Consider the following 25,845-nt stretch of genomic DNA (forward strand, 5'->3'; position numbering starts at 1 on the left):
TAATTTTAACCCAAACTTTTTTTGAGATAAATGTTATATAATCTTAACCCTAAACATAAGAAATTTCAGCTACAAAGTTTCTCCAAAGAATATAATATATAATATCAAATTGATTAAAAAATTTAGAGGAATATGACAGTATAATTATGCTAAACAAAAAAAAAAAGGCGAAAAACGAAGGGTAAAACAAAAAAAAAGTAAGCAAGGCCTATTTGTTGCCCTATGAAACAAATTTCAGTATACATACTATTAAACTTGACTCATTTGAGTGTACAACTCCGCAAGAATTTAACTTGGGCTTACATTCATCATAAGACGAATTGGGATCCTGCTTTTACAAACCTCTTCATACCAATGGCCTCCTGGCATATATAAAGGAGTGCAGTTCGTTGAGATGTTTAGAATTTTCAAAATTGTGGACAAGCAGAAAAGAAATACCATCTCCACTCAGACCAAAACAACTTGTTCAAATAACAATTAGGGTGATCAGCTTAGAAGTGCTTCATCGAGAAATTCTTCAAGTCGAAACCAACACATTTCAGTAAGACGGTTTGGCTGGAAGGATCTGGTTCGATATGAAACATTACTTTCAAGAAGTCATATATGTTTCTGAGAGTTTCTATCCCATATGGAGTGATCTCCCCAACCCGGACCTTCGAAACGTCGTTTGGACATAATGCACAAAGAAGGAACAATAATCCCTGCACAAACCAGACATGAATTTGTACAATCGATTAAGTGAGCAGATTTTAGTTAAAGATTGGCAAAGCAAACCAGATTGCAAAGTAAAACTTCTAGTAGCCTAGTACTTTAAGCATCTTTCATCGTCTTACTCCTTTCATCCTTCTGAAAGACTAACAAACTTTTTCAAACTAATGCAACATCAGAAGCCAAAATATATATATGTATACACACATATGCATGTATACAAATGCAACTAAAACCAGTGAAAGGCTGTGCATTCATAAAGATTATGAATACTACGACCAACTAGAGATTAATGTTTTGTTCAGCCTTGTTGCATGCTCCATCCCGAAATTAGAAAGAACCCAAAAGAATGTAGGAGGTGAAGGGACAATTTTAAGTCCCACGCTTTACATTTATGTTCATTACATATCAATTTTTCTAAAAAAAAAGTGAAAAAAAATGTAATCACAAGAAATGGCTCTGTAAATCTATAATAAAAAGACGAAGAGATTCCTATCAAGGTGTGAAAGAACTTGTGTTTTTGGTTCAATCATAGCATTGCTGGTCACTGCCAGAGTGAGCTATCAACAATGTGGCATCAAACTGAAAAAAGTTGCATAAACTGAGGCCCCAACCCATGCATATGAGGATGCTGCACTCATATTACAGGATAGCTACTTTGAAACTAACTGTGAAGAGGTTCCACGATAATCATACAGATAAATAAAGTCGTTAAAACACTCCTTAATAACAAGGACCGATCCAGTAAAGAAATTCAAAAGCCTAGTAACAAAAGTAAAGAAACTCAATTGACAAAGAAAACGAATTAAAACCGATTGAGGTGAGTCTGATCAAGTGCTTATTGTTGGAGAATGCTAACCTGGTGTGTGGAGTCAACTACGCCCCCTTTTCCTATGTCATTGAGCAGAGCATAAGCCATGCCTTCACCAACATCTTCAGGATTTGGAAGCTCTTGCTTCTCTTCTTCGAACTCGGTTATTTCTTCACCATATCCATATGAAACTGCAGTATCAATAGATATTAAACAATTTGTCGTAGTTTCTGCAACCAGTGAAATGCCAAACCCAGGTGAACTGCCATTGAAGACATAAACATGAGGCATTTGAGGATAGAACTTCCAAGTTCAAAGAAATGAATTCACAGCAGAAAGAAAGCATACTTTCCAGCTCGAGGTCCCTTTCTATGATCAGTACCTATATGCACATCTGGAAGCAGGCGATTAAACACCCCACGAGCTGCAGTTATCATAGCATGCTCAAACTGAGAAGAGACCCTAGTTGAAAATGAAACACCTCGAATTCTTTTGACCATTCCTTCATCTGTCCAAGATACTGCCTGCACAACCATATCAACACTTTTTTCTGTGAGGAACGGAAGAAAAAATAAAATAAAACCTTAAAATGGGAAAGCTTAAAACTCTTCAGGATGGAAGATCCCTGAGACTACAGAAAAACAAGGAAATGAAAAGGAGGCCTCCGGTTTGAAAGAGAGAGTATAACAAAATAATTTAAATACAACACTCCAATCAAGGTACAACGACAAAAGCCTTGACAAACTGCAACTATAATTCCCTCCAATAAGTTCTAAAAGTCATGCGGTTGTTGTGGAGATCACATGAACTCCAATTTGTAACTTTATATAACTAAATTAACCTAGTTAAATAGACTTAACCCAAACTAATCGGACCCAACTGTGTGTGATACTTAAGTCTGTATTGCTTTTAAGTTGTTCTAGTCTTTAATTTTTAATTACTTGAACAATATCTATTCTATAGACTGCATGACTGTGTCCTCGAGATCTAAAAGGAAATATAAGAATTGCTTAGCAAATTATAAAGAATTCTATCTATTGATACACAAAAATGTAATGATAATAAATAAATAAACAGTAATTTATAAAACTAAATTAGTCTATAGAAGAATAGATTTCCAAATATCTAAGCTCATTAATTGCATAAATTTGGGGAGAGAATGAATATTTGAAGGATGCATAAAAAGTTCTAACTCACAGAGAAACTTTTAACAGTTGGGATGGTCAAAATCACTTCTCCACCGCCAAGAGGAGGTACCCCACGACTTTCAATTTTCAAATTTACATCATCTGGATTAACTCCAAAGCGCTTTAACATGGGCAAGGTAGTAGATTGGAAAGTATCAACGGATGGATCCTTTGAATCATTTGTAATACCTTAAGAAATAGAATACTAATCAATTAAACAGCAAATATACCATTATAACAAAAACTAATTATGCCAAAAACTAAGTTCGAAACCGAACTCTCATTGAGAATTATGAAAGCAAATACAAGTACAATACCCAAAAAAACCATAAAACAAAACAGCCCTAACACCCAAATACGAAGGAGTTCGTTTAATAAAAAGAGTAACAACAATATACATTGGCCATATCTAGTGTATTCTATTATTCTATGAGAAAAAGAGGTTGAAAAAAAGATTAATATTCAAAGAGCTACACAAACTATAAACTCTAAAACTTAATTTGATTGGAAACACTAATGTTTACTTCAAAGTTCAATTAAAAGCTTCAATAATTGGCATAAGATCATGAAAATCCTACAGCATTCAACTTCTGTATTATAATACCAAATTCCAAATCGATAAACATGAAAAAAATAAAACTAACTCTAAACAGTGAGCAGAAAGAAAAAAACAAGACTAACCTTTCAGCTTAATGGAGAGGGGTTTCCTACCAAACAAAGCTAGAAGAATTAATGGCTCAAGGAAATAGCCAATGGAGCGAGTAAGACCACAATCATGCTCCAAATTTCTCCCACCCATCACAATCCCAGGCTTATACTTCAAGCTTGTACCTGAAGGAACAAACGAAGAAGACGAATAAGCAAAATAATAAAACAAGAGAAACTCAAAAAGATAGAGAGTGAAAGAAAATTGAGTACCGGTCTCATTGATATCAATGAAGCAGTCATCGCAGATCTTCTCCAGCAAGTCGAGAAGGGATTTCTCGTAAGGACGAAGACCTGGAGAGATGGTATTGGGTCGAATATCATCGATTCGAACTGGAGTGCGACTCAGCGTTGCCAGTACCAACTTTTGTCTTAGAATTTGGCTTCCTCTTAATTCCTTGTACTTTGTCTTCCCCATCTTCAGCCTTCTTCTCTACCGTGGATTCCTTCAAATTTTTCTTTTATCGGAAAAATATAACTCAAAAAAGAAGTAGCGACGGCCACCCTACGGCGGTGGCGAGCGGGTGAGAGCGTACAAGAGAAAAAGAAACCTAGCAATAAATGGTAAGGATGCGAGTGTATTTATTTAATTTTCATAAATATAATAAAAATTTACTGTCCTTTTTCATAATTATTTCATGTTTGTCTCGCTTACTTTTCAATTTTCTTCTTCCTTTTCATTTTCTTTTTTTCTCTTCTTTTCCAATTTTTCTTTTATATTTTTATGAAATCATAATATTTGTTTTCAACCTTCTATCATTTTTAGATTTGACTTTTAAATTTGGTACACAATCATAAAAAGAAATTGTTGGGATATTACTACATGATCATTTAGATTTAGATACCAAATTTTCAAGATCGTGTACCAAATATAAAAGAATCTACAAGATCTTGTACTAAATATAAAATACACAATCTTGAAAAAAAATCATTGGAATATTGGTACACAATCGGGTACCATCTAAAGTTAAAGGGTACAAGATCGTGATTTCAAAACAAGATCATTTAGATTTGGTACGAGATCGTGTATCATTTCTTACATGATCGCGTATTAGAAGAATTACGCGCCTGTGTGGCTAAATTATGTATACTTGTGGTCAATTAATCGCATTTTGACTCGAACATTTTTTGTATTTTCCATTGTAGGCTTGTGGGTTTTTATCATTTTTGAAATTGTTCTGTACTGTCAATATTTTGTTCGTTTGTTATATTTTAAAAAAAAACTCATTAAATTTATTTATTTATTAATATTATTATTGTTGTTATTATTGTTATTATTATGAGTTTTTTCAAAAGTAGAACAAAAACCGAAAATATTTACACGCTATAAAAAAATTTTGAAAAAGAAAGAAGCTCACAAGTCTATAATGTGAAATACAAAAATACCTTGTGATTAATCGGTCACACACAAGCAAAGCAATTTGGATGATCTCTCTGTTCCAAAAAGAAAAAGAAATCTCCTAAAAAAATTTTCTTACCAAATCACAGAAGCCCACAACTCTCTATTGATTCTCTCCTTGAGACTAACGAGGAAGACTTCGTGGTGCTCTTGAAAGATTCAAAGAAGTTCTTGGGAGGTTCTAAAAAGGTTAGTTTCTTTTTCCTTTCCCAAGAAGAATGTTTAGGCTTTACTGTTGTTGTTGTTTTTTTTTTTTTTTTGTTTTACAAATTGAATTCTATTTTCATAACGTTCATACGCTTCTGCTTTGGGAATTCCATTCCTTCAATCTAAGTCCTTAGATGTTAATTTATTGGTTTTAGAGTTAATGCAACTAAATGTCAAATAAAATCAACACACTTTATTTTATTAGATAAATAACATATTTGTAGAATATATACAATTACAAACTACAAGATCACGAGATTTAGGGCATCAACCCCCACATTTTCATCACTTGGCCAGTGTATATAGCCAACTACCCGATAGAACAAGTAGCAAGGATATGGTTGACACACTCAAGGAGGAGTTTGAACTCCACCTCGACGAGATAACTTCCATCATTTGTATCTCGAAAAGGAGAACAAGTGTAGGTATTATATTAGACGTTGAGAGGTTATCACCCTTAAACATGAAGCTCTATAAGTCTTGTAAGTGAAGTGTTCTAGATATAACTTGTTTAATGCAGCTTGGCCATTTGGATCCCGAAAGGTGACCAGGTGTGGCGTTTAACGACTTTGAGATCAGCGGATCTTGATCACAAGTACATTAATTAAGTTATATTGCATTAAAGTCCTTTGATTCCTTAATCGTCTGGTAATGCATAGATTTCCTTCACCCTTTATTTTATGCAAGTTAGTTCACTATTCCATCTCGTATCCATCTTAATTCTCCTTTACACATTCTCTAGTATAGATAAATAGATATAATTTAAACTTACACTCATCCATATTGTATAGTTTATTCTTTTATACTGCCTAAACACCTAGTGAACTCTAGAACTAAGCTTTGATATCGATTCCTTGTGTTCGACTCTAGGTCACCCAGATAAACCTATTGTTTTGCTTACACTTGGCCAAAGAATAGGAAAACTTGTACACGACAAAGACTTAAAAGTATGTAATGAAGAGATTCATAAGGAGCATTTTGCATGCAATGATCTTGAATCAATGATACATTATAGAGTTTTTCCCTAGCTAAGTCTGGAACAAAATCTACAAGGAAGACACCAGTTAGATCCAGGTTAAGTACACTGGACAGTAGTGAAAAATATCCTTAAGTACTTGAGAAGAACTAAGGATGCATTCTTGGCATATGAAGGATTTGAAAATGAGCTAGTTGTGAAAATATGCAAAGTACCTATGAATGATAATATAGAAGATCCTTTGACTAAGGCTTTTCCTCAATCAAAACATGATTATCATATTAGAGGCATGGGTATTAGATACATAGCGGATTATCTATAAAGAAAGTGGAAAAGTTATTGGTTTCTTATTATGCTCCACAATAATTTTATGTATAAACTGTTTATTGTTTAATTATTTAATATAAAATTTATTATTCTCATTATTATTTAATTGCATGTTATAATACAATAATATCCATGAATATGTTATTATATTCTAAATGTCCCTAATTGATTATTATTGTGGAAACAATAATAAATTAAGATTAGTATGAGTTATAATTGAAAATCATGGAATGATTATATATGTAGAGACATAAATTATAATCATAGTTTCTTATTAAAGAATAATAATTGGACTGATCCCTTTTGAGACTATTACATGGACATGTGTCATAAATAATCTCAAATAGTTTATTGTTTTGATCCTTAGACGTGAGATTATCATTCTCACACTCCACCTCAAGCACCTCTTTACTCAGGAGGTGAAGTCAATCGATATTGCTCCCTTAAAAAACGATACCAGCTGACCCTTAAACTTTAACCTTTAAATAATAAACAAGTAGAAGCTAAACATAAAATTTTTAAACACAACTGAGTAAAATCCTTCTTATTAAAATAAACTTTATATAAGCTTTTACAAACATAACTTAATATTATTTACATAGATACATAATCCAAAACTAATCTTCCTAAGTGTAAGCCTAATACCATAAAAGACCAATCGAACATAAGTATAAAGCAACAAGACACATATGATATTTAAACCAAAATCCTTCAGCAGACAGATAGCAGTGATCTAGACTCCGAGTACACGGTCTTTCCCTGGAAAGTGGAAAATCATTCAGAGAGTATGAGCTAAACGAGTCCAGTGAGTGATAGATTTTCTAAATAACTTTTGTTAAGAAAAATGGTCTCACATGATTATTTCTTTTAACAACCGACTTAAGATTCTCTCTTTAAAAATAGGATTAAGTTGAACTAATAAAGTGGACCCAAGTGGTTAAGATTATTTACTAATTAGTTACTTCCCGAGGAAGTTTCATCAAGTATAAATAACGGAGTTTGGTAAGCTTTTGGCTGTGGCTTATGAAAAACTCAAAACGAAGAAATATGGATAGATAAGTTTGACAAGTCAACGTTGAAAGCACCCTCAACTAGTGCCACCATTGAGGGGGAGCTCTATGTCATTCACTATATAGTTGTGATCATTATGTTAGTTCATAATTAAGTTCTGTCTTGAACAGTCCTAGAACAATACAGGAACAAAAGATCATAGTGTTGTTCCCCTAGTCATAAATATGTATTCAACTGTCATTCTATTTGTTATTAATACAATCCTCTATCCAGGGCTACCTGCCCCCCAGATGTAGATGCATATTCATCGAACTGGGTTAACAAACTTTGGTGTGTTGTGTTGCTTGTCTATCTCTATCGCGCTCTACTATTCACATAACTGAAACTACTTCTGTTGCACATCTTGAAGACCGTTCATATTTCAACTTTTTAGAAACTTTTGAGAAACAATAATTCATAAATCCTTTGAAATAGTAAAAGATGATTAACTACGTAATTACTTGAACTTATAAATATTTAAGAAACAATATCTTAAATCCTTGTTTTTTCTGCTCGAATCCCAAGTATCTACTCCCACGAGAGATGGTAGAGGTTACTCAATACTAGCTCGTTCATGAATTTCAGAGATGCGGATTTTCCTATAAATAGGTGTCCTTACCTGCTCTTGGCGCTCCTTATCCTACCCCATTAAGGGCTATTTTGAAATATCTTTGTCCAAGAAAACATTTATAAACCATAAACTTTAAATTTTCTTAAAGAGTCCTTTTTGCATAAAGAATCTTTAAATCTCATAGTACCTTGGTAAACTCATTTTCAAATATGCCATAAACATTTCTCAGTAAAAAAAATATGCTTGAATAAATACCTTGATAACATCACATACTTTGGAAATTGTTCCTAAAACATCATTAACATTTAAGTCAAATAATTCATAAACAATAGCTTAAGAACATGCTTGAAATACTTTAATAAATTCATTTTTTACTCATAGATACAAGCTTAAGTCCTTGGTCTATAAATTTGTCTGATCTTTTCTTTACCTAAAACAATGCTAAAATGATCCATTTAAATTTCCTTGACCAAGAAAATACCAAAAGTTTACTTAAAACTTCCAAAAATCACTAAAACGCCCAAAAAATACCTCTTGACACATGATGGCGCTTAGGAATGGACAGTAAAGCTTTGGTTGTGCGCATTGTGCTACCTACATGCTGACCTCACACACTGGCACATGACACGCCCGACCTAGCCGCGTGGTTGGGTCCCACGTTGCCCCTTGTGCGTAGGGCCTGCCACATGCCTCTTTGGTCACGCGCGCCTTGCGCATTTCTTGCCTTGAGCGAAGGCTATCCCTTTCGTGATAACTTGTAGAAATACAAAGTTACTACAACCTTCTAGATAGAATAATGAAGCTAAAATGCGTAGTGAAAGTGTCAAAACACATACGTTCTATGGTAAATTCATAAGTATTTTGTAAACCCGGAACCCTAAGGAACTTAGAATTTTCAAAGAGTTTGAGAGGATGATTTTCAATGAATTAAAGATGGGAAAGTAGGCTTGAGAAGTGACATTGTAAGTGTGTCATGGTAGGTGAAAAAAAAAAGGAAAGCTAAGTAGTCATGGTTTAGAAGTTGAGGAGGTTAGTTTGAAAAAGTGCGAAAAATTGACCAAACCTACACCTTAGACGTTTTGGGCTTGGTGGACTGCCAAAAAAAGGAGAAAATAACCTATAATGAGTCTTGGCATTTAGGACATAGTCTTGGCTACAAGTTGGCGTTATGTTGTGTGGCCGAGAAGACTAAAATAACCTCTAAAGTGTGTCAGGCATTTTGGTTATGGGCTAGGCAAGAAGAAGGTCATTAGAGGTTATTTGTGGCGTTTAGGTTTGGCGAGATTAGATGACATTGGACGTTTTGGTTGGGCGGCCAAGGGTATGCGGGGAGGACCATAAAGGTTATCTAGGCATTTTAGACAACTACGTGGCAAGCTTATGGAAATCGGTTTAAAGTTAATCCAAGAGTCTTAAGCTAATCACATGTATCTGTGTAGCCATGTGGAAGTACGAGGTGTCTTAAGGAAAATTAAGGGTGGATTTAGCAAGGTTCAGGTGTTAATTCATTTTTATGAAAGGTTTCCTATAAATAGACAAATTCACATAAGGATTTCTTATAGCTCATTTGTGCAATTTCTCTCAAACCACTTACAAAATTTTAGTAATTGAATCTAGTTTACATAAGAGGGCTGCTATGAAAACTAGAGGCAAGAAGATAGGCGTTTTGATCAAGAAAAGGCAAGCAGGTCATGAAGAGAATCTGAGCAAGGTGCACTTCTAGGAGACTAGAGAGCACGTCTGTTGGAATTTGATTATGAAATTTTGGGGTAAGAAAGTTAAGACATTTTAGAGCAACATTGTAGAAGAATTGTTTTCAAAAGAGTTGTTGATGTTAAGTTATAAGCATTCAAAGTTGAGTCATGTTTCTGGATGAAAAATAGTATTTTGGGTAGTGGTCAGTGACATTTATATATAGGCGAGATGAGTGTGGCGTTTTGGACATAGAGGTTAGTTAGCATATTGTAAGTCACGCTGGAAGGTCATGGCACAACCGAGAGGCAAAGTATGCGTTCAGGCTGCGTGCATGACCTTACGAAAAGAGGTTAGCAAGCAAGTTGGGTACACAACATGACACGTGCAAGGGCATGCGATGGGCACTAGTGTGTGGCCATGTGCGTTCATTGTCCCTCACTATGAGGTTAGCGTACAACATGTGCCCCTCACTGTGAGGTTAGCATGCAAGGCTCCCAAGCCATGCGTGCTCACCAAGGCCCGTACACCATGTTAGTATGCATCGATGAGCTATTTTTTTGAGTTGTTTTGGACTATTTTAATGTTTTTGGGAATTTTAAAGGAAGTTTTGGATATTTTCATGATCAAAGGATTAATTAGGAATAGAATATGGAATTGTTCAGATTAAGGAGGTTGTGAAGGAAATTCTCAATCAAAGATCCGTTCAATTACAATGAGCAACACATTGTTTAAAAAGTTATTAGTTAACCATGATTTCAAGCTATTCATGTTATTTCCAAGTTATTGATCAAGAAATGGTTTATGATAAATGTTTATTGAATTGATTTCTCAAAGTTATTTTATGTTAAATGATTTATTAATATGTTATAAAAGAAAAGGAATATTTATGTGATTTCAATTGTTTTCTCCTAGCTTGAATATTCCATGAGATCTATTGTATACATGTGATTATCTCCATACTGATGGTAAGGTTGACGAACCTATAGTTTATGTGACATCTGGAAGGGTATTTTTTATGCCTTAAATGAGGAGGATTATAACGAAAGTTGATTCTTATCGACTGTTTCGTCTTCGGACAAAGATGTTTAATATTGTCGGTGGCTATGGAACATTATCTTAAAAAAGCTATGCAAATGCTCAAGTATCATGTTATGAAATAACTGTTTATTGATAAATGTATTTAAGTTTCAATTTTATGAAAACTAGTTTTATAAAATCGTTGCTCAATAAGTCTTTTGACTTACTCTTTCAAAAACATTTCCCTCTTTCCAGGTACAAATTGTGAAATTATAAACCCTGAACCTTAAGGAACTTGAAATTTTCAAAGAGTTTAAGAGAATGATTTTGAATGAAGTAAAAATGGCAAAGTAGGCTTGAGAAATAACATTGTAAGTGTGTCATGGTAGGTGGAAAAACAAAATAAAAAAGAAAGCTAAGTAGTCATGGTTTTAGAGTTAAGGAGATTAGTTTGAAAAAGAGAGAAAAATTGACTAAGACCACACCATAGGCATTTTGGGCTTGGTGGCCTACTAAAAGAGGAGAAAATAACCTCTAAAGAGGTTATCTTGGCATTTACGACATAGTCTTGGCGATAACTTGGCATTGTGATGTGTGGTCGAGAAGGCTAAAATAACCTCTAAAGTGTGCTGGGCGTTTTGGTTGTGAGCTAGACAAGAAGGAGGTCATTAGAGGTTATTTGGGGCGTTTTGACTTGGCAAGAAGGCTTCCTTAGCGGTTAGTTTGACTTAAACATGCGTTTGAGAGCTTATGGACATGGTAAGAGAGGTTAGCAAGGTGTTTTGCTTGTTATTTGGGCTTAGGCATTTTGGTAGGGTATTTTGAGTGAAGTTGGGAGAGATGGTGAGTTGGTTAAGTGGATTCCAGGTGTCATGTGCATGCATAGGTTAAATTTTGGCAAGCAGGAGGTGTCAAGAACCTTTCATGCATGGCATAATATAAATAGGTCACTTCTAATTGATATTTCTTCAAAAGTACTCACGCATGTTTGCTAATATCAATCTTGAAAGTTTACCAATTGAGTTTATTTCCTAATTTGGGGCTGCTAGTTAAATTTGAAGAGAGGAAGCTTTAGTTTGAGTTTAAACAAAGGAGAAAGGTCGTTCTTTAGAGAAGTCTGAGCAGCCTTCATCTAAATGAGGCTACATAACTCGTTATGAGGAGTTTTTGGTTGAAATTTTGAGGTAAGAAATTTAAGAACATTTTCAACAACTTTGTAGAAGTAAGTATTTTCATTTGAGTTATGGCGTTTAAGATATTAAACTATTAAGTGAAGGTAAGGTTCTAACCAAAAAAGTGAGTTCTGGGTAGTGCGGGTGGTTGGCCGAGTGTTGTGGGTTGCTGGATGAGATGGACATGCGTTTTGTGGTAAAAGAGGTTAGCATGGGCATGTTGAGCATGTGTTGGATGCACAACTTACGCGCAAGATAAGCCACCCGCATGGACGTGCAACTAGGCAAGCACACGGTAAGCCCTGTGTGGACGAGATGGCTATGTGAAGAACGTGGTGTGCACGCAGGCAAGGCCCTTTGCAAGGTTAGTACATGGCTGGCCTACCCAAGCCATGTACGTGCCAACCTTGTCGCCCATCCCTTACGTGTTAGCCATGCCAAATGGGTATTTTTGGGTTGTTTTTGATATTTTGGGAAATTCTAAATAAAGTTTCGATATTTTTATGATTATAGAGAATTAATGGAATTATTTATCGTTATTTTAGGTCAAGAAGAGATTTGACAGATTTATAGACCAAGGGTTTGAGCTACTATTAGTGAGTGACAACATGATTTCTAAATGACGATTTTCAATATAATTTATAAGCTACCATTTAAATATGCTTTGAATGATTATTAAGCTATATTGATTATGATATCTTGATTTGCAAGCATGTTTTTGAAAAGTACTTGAATATGCTTAATTTAAAAGGTTTTAATAAAGCATGTATTTATTGATTGGATTTGCATGTAATGATTTATGAGCAAACTTGAGCTTCTGAGATATCATTGTTATTTCTGAAAGATGTTTGAAAAGCATATGTTTGATGAAATTGTTGTAAGTAAGAAAACCATGGTATTCTATATAACGAGTTCTAGATGAGGTATGGGGCTTTGCTGACCACTTAGCCAGTTACTACCGACATTTGACAGAATGGTAAGACCAAAGGTGCTCTACTATTTTGACCGATATTATTAAAAGAATAGTAAGACCAAAGGTGCCCAGCTATCTTGATCGAGATTTGGTAGGATAGTAAGACCAAAGGTGCTCTGCTATTTGGACTGAGTTTCTTAGGTATAGAATATACATAGATAAATGAGTATTTTAAAGATAGAGAGAGTTTAGCTTAAAAAAGTTTTATGAATGAATGATGTAAAAGATTAAAGTGTATATGTTTTAAAACATGTTTTTCAAAATCGTCACTCACTAGGCTATCTAGTTCACTATTTCCAAATGTTTTCCCTCTTTCTAGGTAGAGATCATGATCTGAGAGCCTGACTGTGTCTCCAAGTCTACTATGCCAAGTTATTAATAGTTTTGTTGTTGTGGGTTAGTTCTAGATCTTTATGTCATGTACATTAGTTTTGTTTAAGGATAGATTTGTTCATATGTCTTCTTTTTGTTAATGGGACGTTTGTAACGACATTTAGCTTAAACTTATTTTGTATTGATGCAAAGAAGTTTATTTGAGTTTAATTTGTTTGTCATTTTATTCCACTGCATGAGTTTTACTTTACTCAAGGTGTTTAACATCCCAAAGGGTTTAAAAGTCAAGGTTAGCTGGTTTTGTTTAAAGTGGATCAACATCGGTTGACTCTACACCACGTCTCGGGAAGAGCAAAAAGGTGCTCGGGGTGGGGTGTGACATGTTTAGAAATACCTTGTACATAAGTCGACATAACTGTTTTATTGTGTTTTTAGTGTCTTAATGTCGGAATACGAACATAAGAAGAAACTAGTGAATCGCAGATGATCTCGAGTAAAAGCTATGCGAGAAGAGCCTGTATGACAAGTACAACTTCTAGGCGAGTATCTACGTCATCACGCAAGGAAAATTCACTAGAAAACAAGAATAATAGTTGAAGTAATGTGGCTTGATAAAGGCTGCAATTGACGCGACAGGATCAGAAGAATAGAAGTTTTCCGCAAAAGTGGCCTATAAAAGGATTCCATATCTACTAGATAAAGGGGGCCAACTTCGAGAGAAGTCAGATGTCTAAATGGACTGACCATGGTGCCTGGATAGGCCAAAACTTAGAGAGTAGTAGAAATGAGTAGCCTTTCCACCGTTTGTAAAAGTTATTATTCTTCTTCTTCAATCAGTCTGTAAGTAAGAGCTTAGAGTCCGAGTAAATAAGATGTCATTTTCCATTTTTCCTAACTTGTAAAGTCATTTTTCTATACTTTCCATTTTTGTATTTCTTTGCAATGTATTTGTTCATATTGTACAATTGCCTAATGCCTACATTCTTTAATATATTGCATGTTTATACCTTTTCAATCCATCATTACTTTATTGTTCATTTGTCAATGTGTTATCTATAGTTTGGTCTGATGATAAGTTCTTAATAAGAAGCTTAATTTATAACTCTTATAGCATTAGCTGAGCTATAGTCATCATTTGTCCAATGTTTTTTGTTAACAATCCGAGAGGGCAAGTAGCAATGATATGACTAACACGCATAAGGAGGAGTTTGGAGATAAACTCCACCTTGGCGAGATAACTTCCATCATTTGTGTCTCAAAAGGAGAACAAGTGTGGGTATTTGGTGCGAGAGGTTGTCACCCTTAAAAGAGAAGCTCTATAAGTTGTGTAAGTAGAATCTTCTAGATATATCTCGCTTAACCAAATTTAGTCATTTGCATCCCGAGAGGTGAGCAAGTTTGGCATTTAAGACACTGATAGATGCTCACCTTAATCATAAGCTAGTTATCTGAGATATATCGTATCAAGGCCCTCGCATGGTTTAAATGCCTAGTAATGTAGAGATCTTTCCTTCACTCTTTCTTGCACAAGTTAGTTCGCACTTCCATCTCACGTCTATTCTTATTCCTCCTTTACAGGTTCTCTTACTGTAGATAGTAGGTATAGTTTAAAATTACACTTCTTCGTACTATATAGATGATTCTTTTATACTACCTGAATAAAGAGTGAACCTAAACTAAGATTTGATATCAATTCCTTGTGTTTGACTCTAGATTACCCAGGAAATCTATTGTTGCTTATACTTGAGCAAGCGATAGGAAAACTTATACACAATAAAGTCTTAGTTACTACATGAGACATAAAGAGCATATAGCATGCAATGACCATGCCTCATCACATAGAATAAGATATGGAGCATACACAAAACATTAACTATTAAGTCTTAAATCATTTATCCCACCATTCAGCACCAGCCTCAACGTATCACTAACCTCTCTTAACTCCAACATGTATGCCCATCTCGCCTAATAAACCTTGCCACTCGGCCAACCTCTAACTTGTCCAGAAATCCATTTTTCGTTTAGAAACATAACCCCACTTTGAAAAATCATAACTAAAACTCCACAACTCTTTTGAGGAAACCTTCTTTTACAAAGTTGCTTAGAAATGTCTTAACTGGCTTACCTCAAAATTTTAGCTCATAATTCTAAAGTATGTGCTATGTAGCCCTCTGGAAGTGTATCTTGTTCAAACTGAACCCTCTGTATCTTCAATTTGTCCGTCAGCCCTAGTCTAGAAACTAGACTCAATTTGTGAACTTTTGAGAGTAATTTCAGCCAATACACACGAGTTAATTGGGAGAGGTGTCCTTTTGAAGTTACCTATTTATACTGAATCCTGCATGGACCTTTATTGACACCACCTACTTGCCGAAATTTAACTTAAGCATGTAGAGGACACTTGTAAAGCACTTCATCGGCTCCACCTCCTCCTCATCTCCCTTAGCCAAAATGCCTAAGTGTTTAGCATCAAGCCAAAACGCGTAGTGTCAAATGCCTAGCTAACTTCCAAGTAGGGGTGTTCAAAAAACCGGTAACCTGACCAACCCGGATTACCCAACTCAAACCATAAGGGTTGGGTTAGAAAATTGGAGGAAAAAAGGTTGAGTCGGGTTGTCGAAATTGTGCAAGTTAGGGGTAGGGTTGACCCGATCCAACTTGATTATATATACATATATAGATATACATATATAGATATACATATCTATATATATATATACACCTAAAACCTAAAAGTAAATCTCATTTTGAATGAACATTCTATACTTAGAATTTGAATGTATAACACACACACACACACACACACACACACATATATTTGTCACCTTGTACCTTGAATAACAATTTGTTCACCTTGCATATTGAAAAATAATATGAAAATTTGTCTAAATAAATTATGGAGAGATGAAAAGAAAAAGAAAAGAACTATATATATATATATATATATATATATATATATATATATATATATATATATATATATTTGTCACCTTGTACCTTGAATAACAATTTGTTCACCTTGCATATTGAAAAATAATATGAAAATTTGTCTAAATAAATTATGGAGAGATGAAAAGAAAAAGAAAAAAACTCGTCAACCCAACCCGAATTTTTTGGGTTGGATTCACCCTTACATATTGAACCGATAGGGTTCATTTTTTGCCAACCCGAATACTTTGGGTTGGTCCATAATTGTCCTCCAACCCAACTCAACCCGACTTATGTACACCCCTACCTCCAAGCATTGCTGCAAGCCACCCATTTTCCTCGCGTGCAAGGTTGTTCATCCAACATCATGCTATCTAGCCTTCTTGCCTAGCCTCTTAACGTCCAAATTACCTCTAGTGGACAAGCTTCCTCGCCTAGCCAAGCACACACCCAAAGCCGCCCATGAAACTCAATTGGAGGTTCTTCTGACCCAATGTCCTACCAACAAGTCTTGGCTACTTAGTCATGTCCAAATGCCTAATAACCTCTTTAAAGGTTATTTCCTTTCCTTTTGGCAACCTACACACCACCAAAGTAACCCACAATGCCTAGTCATTGCCATATTTTTCCTTCTTTTTCCAATAACCATGACATACCTTTAATAACACTATGAGTTCCTTTTTAACCTTAATTCCATTCAACCCTTTTTCTTCCAAGCCCTTGAAAAGACTTAAGTTTTTCTCAAGGTCCAGGATTTATAATCACAATGTCAAATATAAGAATTAATCTATTCTGATGGAATTAAATGTTATGTTTAACTGGATAATTATAAAGGTTGTACTTGAATATGTTATGAATTACGTAGTTGACAATGAACAAACAAGTTGGAATATATCCCTCTTGTTATGGAGAAATATCTCTGGGCTCCTCAATGAAGCGTGACTGAGGTAATGCATGGTCATGGTATAAATGAATTAATAAGGGTATTAATGTCATTTTAATATGCTTATTGATTGAGAAAGCAATTAAACTAGATAAGGTGACTTCGTCCATGTCTTATATTCAATTATAATTATCACGTGATAAAATGACTAAAGTAATAATCATATAAGGTTTTGTTAAATTACTGACTTAATTTAATATGGGTAGCCACAATGTCTTGCTAGAGACAAATTATGACTTATGGGCCATAAAACTAGTTATGAGTCTATTCCATATAAAATTAACCTAACGACTCGCACATGAAAGACTGGATAGAATTTATCTTTTGGCTAGATAATTAATAAGTCTAGTTGAAGAGTTGGAAAATTACTAGGAAATGTAATTAATAAGCCCAATTGGAGAACTAGAAGCCTAACCCTAGGAAGCATATAAATAAGACCTTAGGCATCTTATTTTGCATCCAAGTGAAGACATAAAATTCATTCTACATAAAGAGAGAATAGAGAGAGTCAAAATTCTAACTTTGTGAGGTTCTAGCAAACTCGAATTTGAGGAGTCAAATTTTCAGTTCATGTGTCAATACTGTCAAAGAACGCTTGTGATTTCGTAGCATTTTGGTGATACGAATTAGAGGATCGTACTTATGAACAACGAAGGCAACTCAATTTGCATAAGTTCCACATAAAGGTATGTTTATTCGTGATTTAATTGTTTATGCATGATTTGTTTACGTTCTAGGGTTAGATAATTTTTTTTATGTTAATTCCACTACGTCTAGTCCTAGTTCGTTTTCTAATAGTGCTATCAAAGATAGGTTACTTCGCATATACAAATAAATTCAACATTTGAGCGAGAAACAACATGTTGTTTGGATGATTTCAAAGATATCAGATTGACTCAAGGAAAAGTCAAAATGCACTGGTACTTCTCCTATCATTGGGACAGTTTACCCAATTTACGTCGGTATAACACATAATAGATTGAGTAGAACAAGGAGATATAGTTAGCTTATGATGTGTAGTACCATTCAAATACCAAATTAGTTGTTTAACAACCTGAATATGCATTGTTTTTGGGGCACAAAGAAATTCACAGAGCTTGTTTACAGATAAACTGATATTAGGTCGAGGACTTTAATATTTAGTAGCATCATCAAGAGGCTCACCATCATGAAACGACAAAGTTTTACCTACGGCTATGGATGTGCTAAGGGGCGTACATTTAGATAAATTTTCTCCATGATCCAAATCTTGAATGCATTTGGTTTGAGAGATATTTAAGCCTTGGGAGGACCGAGAAACCTGTAGACCAAGAAAATATGAGAGAGTACCCACATTTGTAAGAGAGAAGGAACTATGTAAGGTAGAAACATAATACCGAATATGAGAAAATAGTAACTAATATGTCAACAACGTAAATGAGAAAAATCATTAGCACAATATCTTTCGAGTAAATAAAATCACAACTGGTTACTGGACCTTTGAACATAAATTTAAGAGTCTGCATGTGTATTGACTATTTATGCATTTAAAATAGGTAAAATGCATAGATGAGTTTCAGAGATTCTACAATTAGATATTCGAACTAAATTTGAGAACCCGCATGTATTTATTGTTTATGCATTGATGGCAGTTAAAATGCATAATGAGATGCTATAGCTAATGGTTGATGTTACATGATGATTATGCATGTTTTATAGATTGCATGATTATGGACTGCTATGACTGATGTTTCATATCATGTTTATGATGATAGTTACATGCTTTTGGGTGATAGTGTCTATTAACTTTGGTTGTTAGGCTATGTACCCCACATGTACGGTGATACTTCTGAATCATCAAATTAGAGGTGTTCATACGGGATCACTCGCTCAGGTGTACTCCATCAAGCACACAATATTAACATATCACCTAGTAGGACCAGTATTGGGTCCTTTATGGGGTATATTTTTATACTCACAATTTTTCTATGTTTAATATTTTAGGTAAAGGAAGAGGATCTGGAAAGCTAGCGAGCAACAGAATGGGCCCGTGACATGCCATATAAGGACTTATTCTGCATCCGCTTTTCTTTATTAGTTTTTTTTCAATATTTTAATTTTAAACATGTTATTTAAACTTTTATCTTATTTATTTATCTTTATTTTCTTTAAAATTTGTTAGAACCCGTGGTACATGTTTTCATAGTATATTTACTGATTCTGCAAATTTTGTGTTTTTCAAACAGTTATTTGAGACTATTTTAATAAAAAAAGTTAGTTTTTCTCTTTTCAATATAGTATCAAATTCTTATTTAACATTTAGATATCACCTCAACTTAGTATAAGAGTTGGGTTGTTACCGTCACCAAGACTAAAATGTGCTTTTCCAAGTGAACTTTGTAAGGGTGTGACAACATGACACGTATGGTTGCATGACAAGCTTAACTGGTCATGTTAGGAAAATCATGGAATCGACCCATGATTTACATGCCAAGTGGGCTAAGTTTATTATGGACTCCTCCACAATTTTCTCACCTATTTTATAAAATATATATATTTCTATTCTATTTTTATCATATTCATTAAAATAAGGAAGATTATTATAAATGAAAAAACAGATTATTAAAACAAGCATACATGGTTTGTGTGCCATGATCAATTAGTTGGTTGATACATAATATGAGATAAGCGTGGCTTTGCATGTAGATGCAATGGTTTTGGAAGAAAGAGATCATCAGTTTTGGAGAAATCTATCTTTGTGATACCTGACAATAAACTCCATGAAAATCCTTGCAGAAGTCTAGCAAATAACATCATGGTAATGTTAGTGCCAAGTGAGCTGCCAATGCAACCCCTCCTTCCTCTAGTGAAGGTGATGAATCGAAGACTAGGTTCTGAAAGTCCAAATTTAACTGTCTGATCTCTTAGATGTCGTTCTGGGTCAAATCTCATTGGATCCTCCCAAATTCTTGGATTTCGGCCAAGACCCACACGACATAGCAAAATTTGGCTACCTTTTGGGATGAAATACCCACCCACAACAATGTCCGAAATGGAAACATGAGGAAGGTTGAAGGGTGAAAATGGATGAAGTCGAAAAGATTCTCTCATACAAGCTGTGAGATACTTGAGATTAGGGATATCAAATTCTTGGACCAACCTATCTCTTCCAACTACTTCATCTAATTCTTCAACAGCTTTTTGTAGAATTTTTGGTTGATTAAGTAACTCTATCATTGCCCACTCTACTGCGTTGGAAGGGTTATCTATAGTTGCAAGTTGCAGCTCCTGTCACATGATGGGATAAAAGTCATTAACATAAAACGATTTAACTAACACAGTCATTAACATAAAACGATTTAACTAACACAATAAAGGTATTCAATTAGAAGTTCAATTTTTCAATTGTAAATTAAATTAATTCGTGTTGATTAATAATAACATATTGTTAAAATTAAAAAAAAAGGATAAATGTAAAAAAAAAAAAAGATAAGAAAAAGGAACGAATAATTTTATTAATATTAACAGCATGGTAAGAAAAAAATATTTATTGACATGGATAGTTAAAAATAAAACATTGATTTGACTATGCTTTAAAATATTAAACAAATTTTGTTAAATTAAATGAACAAAAAAACATTACTGCCATATAAAGTGATACATTGAGCGGAGCCCACTAGTAACTAATTCTTGTTAGTTCAAACTTAAGAAATAAGTGTGTAATATGACACACCCTATCTACGAAAGGATATTAAAAATGTAGTCTAGTTAATAATAGTAATAATTTTAAAAACTAAGAGAAAAGGTAATACAAAAGAGATAAACAATATTTAAAAAACTGTTATTAAAAAAAAAAAAAAAAAAACTCCACCATTCAACCTAAAGAAAAGAGTTTAGAAAGTAAAAAGAAAAGAAAAAAGTCTACTGCTGTTTAAGTCAGGATAGTGTAGTTATTTTTAACGAAGGAGAAAAAGACTTCAAATTTAAATGATTGTGTTGACCATGCTAAACAAAATAATCATGTCGATCATGACAAACAATCGTGTTGATTATGATAAGCAACTGTGTAGTCCAATGTAAATGATTGTTAAAAACTTCAAATCTAACGATCATGTTGACCATGCTAAACGATCGTGTTAACTATAGTAAGCGATCGTTTAAATCATGCCAACATGATCGTTTAGATCATCTTAAACGATGAGAACAATATTTAAAATTTAAACGATCGTGTTGATCACAATGATAAATAATTGTACTGATAATGGTAAACTATCGTTTAGATCATGTCAAAAGGATATTTAGACAATCTTGATATTCTCAGATATGAGGAAGATAAAGTGGCTTTAAAGAATATTGCTGAAAACGATGAAGATAAAATAAGAGATTTAAATAGAAGAATAAGTCGTTGACAAATAGAAGAAATAAAATATGGTAGAGGAGATGAAGAAATCTGAAAAAGAAAATGAATAAATCGCAAAAAAGAAGAATAAAGAGAAGTGACGAATCATCCGCAATATTTAAAGGCCAATTTGAAATTTATGAAAATATTATACTAGTTTCATGGGCTTTTATCTTTTGTTACACAGGCGGTGAGTATTTTTGTATTTTATTACCTTTATGAAAGTTAACCTTAAATTTAAATCATTATATTTATATTTTTTTTCTTGAATAAGTTTGACATAATAATAAAATATTATATTTTAATATGAGTAAAAAAATGAAATACTATTTATTTTAAAAATTTTATTTGTGGTTTGTAAATCAAATTAAACATTAAATTTTAAAAGAACATTTATTTTTCATTTTAAATGGTGGACTTGAGATTTAACTAAAATTATAAATTTATTCAATTAATCTATACTATATATAAAAGCTCCTATATAGAGAAACGTCTTTTTCCTATTTTACTATTTTACCCTTCCTTTGTAAGCATTTTCCTAATTAATTTGATTTGTTGTAATTCTTTTTTAGTTTTTTTTTTCTTTTATCATTTACCTTTTATTGAGTTTTATTAATAAAAATTATTTATAATTATTAATCAACATTAAATGTAATCAAATATGAATAACGTAGAATATGAAATGTCTTTATCTATTTATTTCTAAAAAGAAAACCACCCTAGAATTTACGACTTTACCTTTAATTATAACTATATTAGTTTCAAAACTTTTGGAATTTTAGTTGTTTTTATTCTTGTTATTGTAAAAGGATCCTTCTTCCCTACATTTTCTAAAACTTGTCTTCTTTTGGTTTCTTTTGCACACAACTCAATTTCTCTTGAAATTCATTTTTTGATTTAAAGAATGATATATAAAGACATTTTTTTGTTCCTTCATCTACATAGTTTTTTCTCTAGCAAATTCTATTTTGTATGATTGATAGACAAAGACAAAAAAAAAAAAAAAAAAAAAAAAACTAAGGATGTTCGTTGCACTCCAAGAGTTTTTAATAATTATGTAGCTTTTCCCACTCATACTAGCAAATGTTTGTGGAATGAATTTGACTAAAATATCATTTTTGAGTCTTTGAGACCATTAATATGAGTGTTTTCTTTGTTATGATATTTTTCATTATTGATGTGATTCTTTTTTTATACTAAAAAAAGACAAACACACTATGCTATAGATTTAATTACTTGGTAACTGAAATATGTTTTCTAAGATATATTTTCATTTTCTTTTAATTGATTTCTCACTTTTCTTAAATATTATGTTTTACACAACTCATTAAACTTGAATACCGTAGTCTTCAAATACAAAAATCTTAACATTCTCACATTCTCCCTTGAGGTTTTTATTTTTATTTTTATTTTTTTTAATTTTCAATGTTCATTAATTTGTAGTAGATTTTTTTTAGTTTATAATATGAAAGAGTTTGAAAATTAATTAAAATTCTCACTCCTACGATTACTTACTATATATACATCAACAACTATGTTTTGTTTCTTTTTCTTTATTTGAAGTGATGTTTTTTTCCCTTTTTATATTTTTTCTTCTATATTTGAATATAGAAAGAAATCTTTAATAATTAATCTACCTTTCTTATATTCATTCTATTATTTTAGCAATTCTTTTACTTATTCAATTATCTTTGCCTAAATTTTTTAAAAAATATTTACAAAGAAAAAATCAATAATTCAAAAATGAATGTGACAGATCATGATATAGAAAAAGACTTCAAATACCACAGACATCGTGGTAGATACTAGTTTTTACAAAAGTTTTTATATATCTTACTTTTACAAAGCTTTAAACTAAACTTTAAAAGAAGCAGACGATATTGACATGTTGTAGAGACCCAAGAGAATGTTGGGACCATTAGTTAACAAATTATATATATATGGAAAATTGTCGAAAACTAGCAAATTTGACAAATTAATATTTAAAATATATAGCAAAATTATATATTCTATCAATAATAGATATTGATAGACATTGATATACTTCTATCAGTGACATTGATAGACAGTGATAGAAGTTTATCAATTTCTATCATTGATAGAATAACCTAACCAGGAAATTATAGCAACGTAGAAGTAAAAAGCTTACTAATAAAATACGAAGGGAAGTTTTTAAGGTCAAGATACATTAATTTATTATAATAATATTTTATTTTAAACAAACAATGAAAGGGCCGAGAGAATTAAAAAAAAAATAAGGAAAAAAAGATATTCTAATGACAATAATAATATTTAAAAAATCCAAGAGAAAATAAATCATAGGAGAGAAAAAAAGTATTTAAGAAAATTGCTATTGTAATTTGAAATAATAATAATGGCCCATGTGAATTAAACTTTTGCACGGAACAATGGTTGAATTTAGGATATATAACTCATCTTAAGCCCAACTCTGTCTTGATTATATCTTGGAAAGGTTTGGAGGTTGGTTCATCTTCTAAATTGGGATAGATCCTCAACCTCTATATGCATATCCTCTTCGAGATGGATTTCAAGTTTATATTGAATACTTATCTGGATTTTATGGGTTTTGATATCATATTAGATAAACATGTAAATGTGAAATCTAACGAACAATAATGAATTAAACAGAAACGAAAGACAAATCAAAATTAAATATCGTACTTACTGAGATTGTGATTTTATCCTTACCGTGACTTGAGCTTTAATCTCTTCAATTGACAACAACGATTCACCATTCTGATCTTTTTTAACTGTGATAAGGATATCAAGAATGTCTTGCACCTCCTTTTTCTTCCCATCTCTCCATTCCTGCACTCTTTCCTCTATAATTGGTCCGTCATGGTTTGTTATGACTTTCAAAGCCTTTCTTATTATCTTTTGGTGACCACCTAGATCAAAAGGCTTTAAACAAGCAATATATTCCGATATAGAAAATGAATAAAGATTCATTAAAATTGTAAGCAATGCTTGATTATAGTCTTCTTCTTCTAATGAAGGACCCTCATTTTCCCTCCCTTTTTTATAGTACCTTCTATTGAATACCATTCTTCTAATAATGTTGCTACAATAATGTTGTGTAATGCTTCTGATGTTGATCGCTTCACATCTACTGGCATGGTCAAAGATGTAATGTAGAAGAGCGTCAGCTTCCTTAATCCTTTGGCCACGCATTTGATGGAGGGTCGATGGATTGAGAACATGAGAAGCAAGGATTCTTTTCATCTTCTTCCACTGATCTCCCATTGGTGAAAGAACTGTACTAAGAAATCCGCAACTCAATATCTCAGTGGTGCTGGCAATGGGTCGTGATGCAAAGATAGAATCATGTGTCTTTAGAAATTCAAGAGCGAGTTCTGGAGAAGTCACAATGATTATGTGAGTATTTGATCCGAGATGGAAGCAAGCAATTTCAGTATTCAATTGCTTCATTACTGTATGAATCCATTGGTGTCTTGGAGAGCGTTTGTAACTTGACAACATTAATGGTAGGCAGCTGCCAAAGAGAGGCCATGGCCTTGGGCCGGGTGGCAGTCGGGGTTCTAAGGGATTTCTTTTGTTGTAGTATTGAGAAATCCTAATAAGATAAACAATAAGGGAAGATATGAATAAAAGGATAGAAATGAAGGTTTTAGGTATGGCTGGTTTTTCAAAGTTTTGACATGCCAATTGACTATTGAATAATAAAGCTTTCATGACTGTTGTACACAATCTTTCAATGTTTTTGCCAGACACCTTATAACTAAGCTTTATCTATTAATACAATTATGGATGTTGGAGAAAAAGAGAAAAAGAACAAAACACCGACGCATTAATGAAAAACGTGCCCACAAACTGAAAAAAGTAAGTTTCATGGCTGTCCCCTTTCTAAATTTCATGGTTCTCCGACTTTCTAAATTTTATTTTATTTTTAATTTATTTTTTTTAAGATGGAAGACAGATGCGTCTCATATAACAATTTTAAATATAACAATTTTAAACGTTTTTAAATCCTAATTTTAACTTTCAATTTATTCTTTTAAGGGTAATTCAATTTAGTGTCTAACAATACTTCTTTTACCGATTTCAGCTTAGTGAAATTGGGAAATAATCAGTGGACGTTAAACTAAAGTTTAGTCCAGTTCTTTAATGATGCTGCAAACATAGGAATCTAAGGTTACATTTAAGAAAAAAATTTAAACACTAAAACCGTTAAAAAATATTTATAAATATAATAAAATATTACAAACTATTTACGTTACACTGTCATAAATTCAACCAATATTTTTGTCTTGATCTATCGTAAATAAAATGTGATAGTTTGTTTTATTTGTACCTATAAATGAGTTTTGTGTTTTATAAAATTTTCTTAAATGTAATTCTATACGTCGCGAAAATACAAGAAAATATATGATAGACATTGCTTGTCATTGATCTATCACAATTTATGTTAAAATATGTAGTTCTA

General features: G+C 32.9%; 2 protein-coding genes and 1 non-coding gene across 5 annotated transcripts; all 3 read right to left on the reverse strand.

The window, feature by feature from the left end:
* Nucleotides 1-182: 182 nt before the first annotated feature.
* LOC103491940 (probable RNA 3'-terminal phosphate cyclase-like protein) lies at nucleotides 183-3,978 on the reverse strand. Its single transcript, XM_008452067.3, has 6 exons — nucleotides 3,625-3,978; nucleotides 3,388-3,537; nucleotides 2,717-2,895; nucleotides 1,868-2,043; nucleotides 1,568-1,781; nucleotides 183-701 (listed from the first exon to the last, which is right to left on the reverse strand). Exons 1-6 carry the CDS (start codon nucleotides 3,827-3,829, stop codon nucleotides 492-494), a joined length of 1,134 nt encoding a protein of 377 aa, XP_008450289.1. The 5' UTR covers nucleotides 3,830-3,978; the 3' UTR covers nucleotides 183-491.
* On the reverse strand, nucleotides 1,145-1,292 carry LOC127148350 (small nucleolar RNA snoR2/U65). Its single transcript, XR_007819225.1, has one exon. It is a non-coding gene; the product is annotated as a small nucleolar RNA snoR2/U65 (small nucleolar RNA).
* A 14,066-nt stretch (nucleotides 3,979-18,044) lies between the features above and the next one.
* Nucleotides 18,045-25,112, reverse strand: LOC103491937 (tryptophan N-monooxygenase CYP79A68-like). 3 transcript variants are annotated; one of them, XM_008452066.3, is made up of 3 exons: nucleotides 24,090-25,110; nucleotides 19,747-20,269; nucleotides 18,045-18,302 (listed from the first exon to the last, which is right to left on the reverse strand). In XM_008452066.3, the coding sequence occupies exons 1-3, from the start codon at nucleotides 25,092-25,094 to the stop codon at nucleotides 18,223-18,225; spliced, it is 1,608 nt and encodes a 535-aa protein (XP_008450288.2). In that variant the 5' UTR covers nucleotides 25,095-25,110; the 3' UTR covers nucleotides 18,045-18,222. The 3 variants fall into 3 exon arrangements, with proteins under 3 accessions (XP_008450288.2, XP_050937122.1, XP_008450287.2); XM_051081165.1 differs by lacking the exon at nucleotides 18,045-18,302 and having other exon boundaries at nucleotides 19,560-20,269; nucleotides 24,090-24,289; nucleotides 24,430-25,110; XM_008452065.3 differs by lacking the exon at nucleotides 18,045-18,302 and having other exon boundaries at nucleotides 19,560-20,269; nucleotides 24,090-25,112.
* Nucleotides 25,113-25,845: the final 733 nt, after the last annotated feature.

This window comes from Cucumis melo, chromosome 2 (genome assembly GCF_025177605.1).
Source record: "Cucumis melo cultivar AY chromosome 2, USDA_Cmelo_AY_1.0, whole genome shotgun sequence".
Classification (NCBI taxonomy): Eukaryota; Viridiplantae; Streptophyta; class Magnoliopsida; order Cucurbitales; family Cucurbitaceae; genus Cucumis; species Cucumis melo.

Excerpts from the sequence above, each read along its gene's own strand:
- LOC103491937 (XM_008452065.3), bottom strand. The coding sequence starts at position 25,094 with ATGAAAGCTTTATTATTCAATAGTCAATTGGCATGTCAAAACTTTGAA. Across the intron at positions 20,270-24,089 it reads AGATTAAAGCTCAAGTCACG|GAGCTGCAACTTGCAACTAT; the intron begins GTAAGGATAAAA and ends ATCATGTGACAG.
- LOC103491940 (XM_008452067.3), bottom strand. The coding sequence starts at position 3,829 with ATGGGGAAGACAAAGTACAAGGAATTAAGAGGAAGCCAAATTCTAAGA. Across the intron at positions 2,896-3,387 it reads CCTCTCCATTAAGCTGAAAG|GTATTACAAATGATTCAAAG; the intron begins GTTAGTCTTGTT and ends CTATTTCTTAAG. Across the intron at positions 702-1,567 it reads TAGTTGACTCCACACACCAG|GGATTATTGTTCCTTCTTTG; the intron begins GTTAGCATTCTC and ends TGGTTTGTGCAG.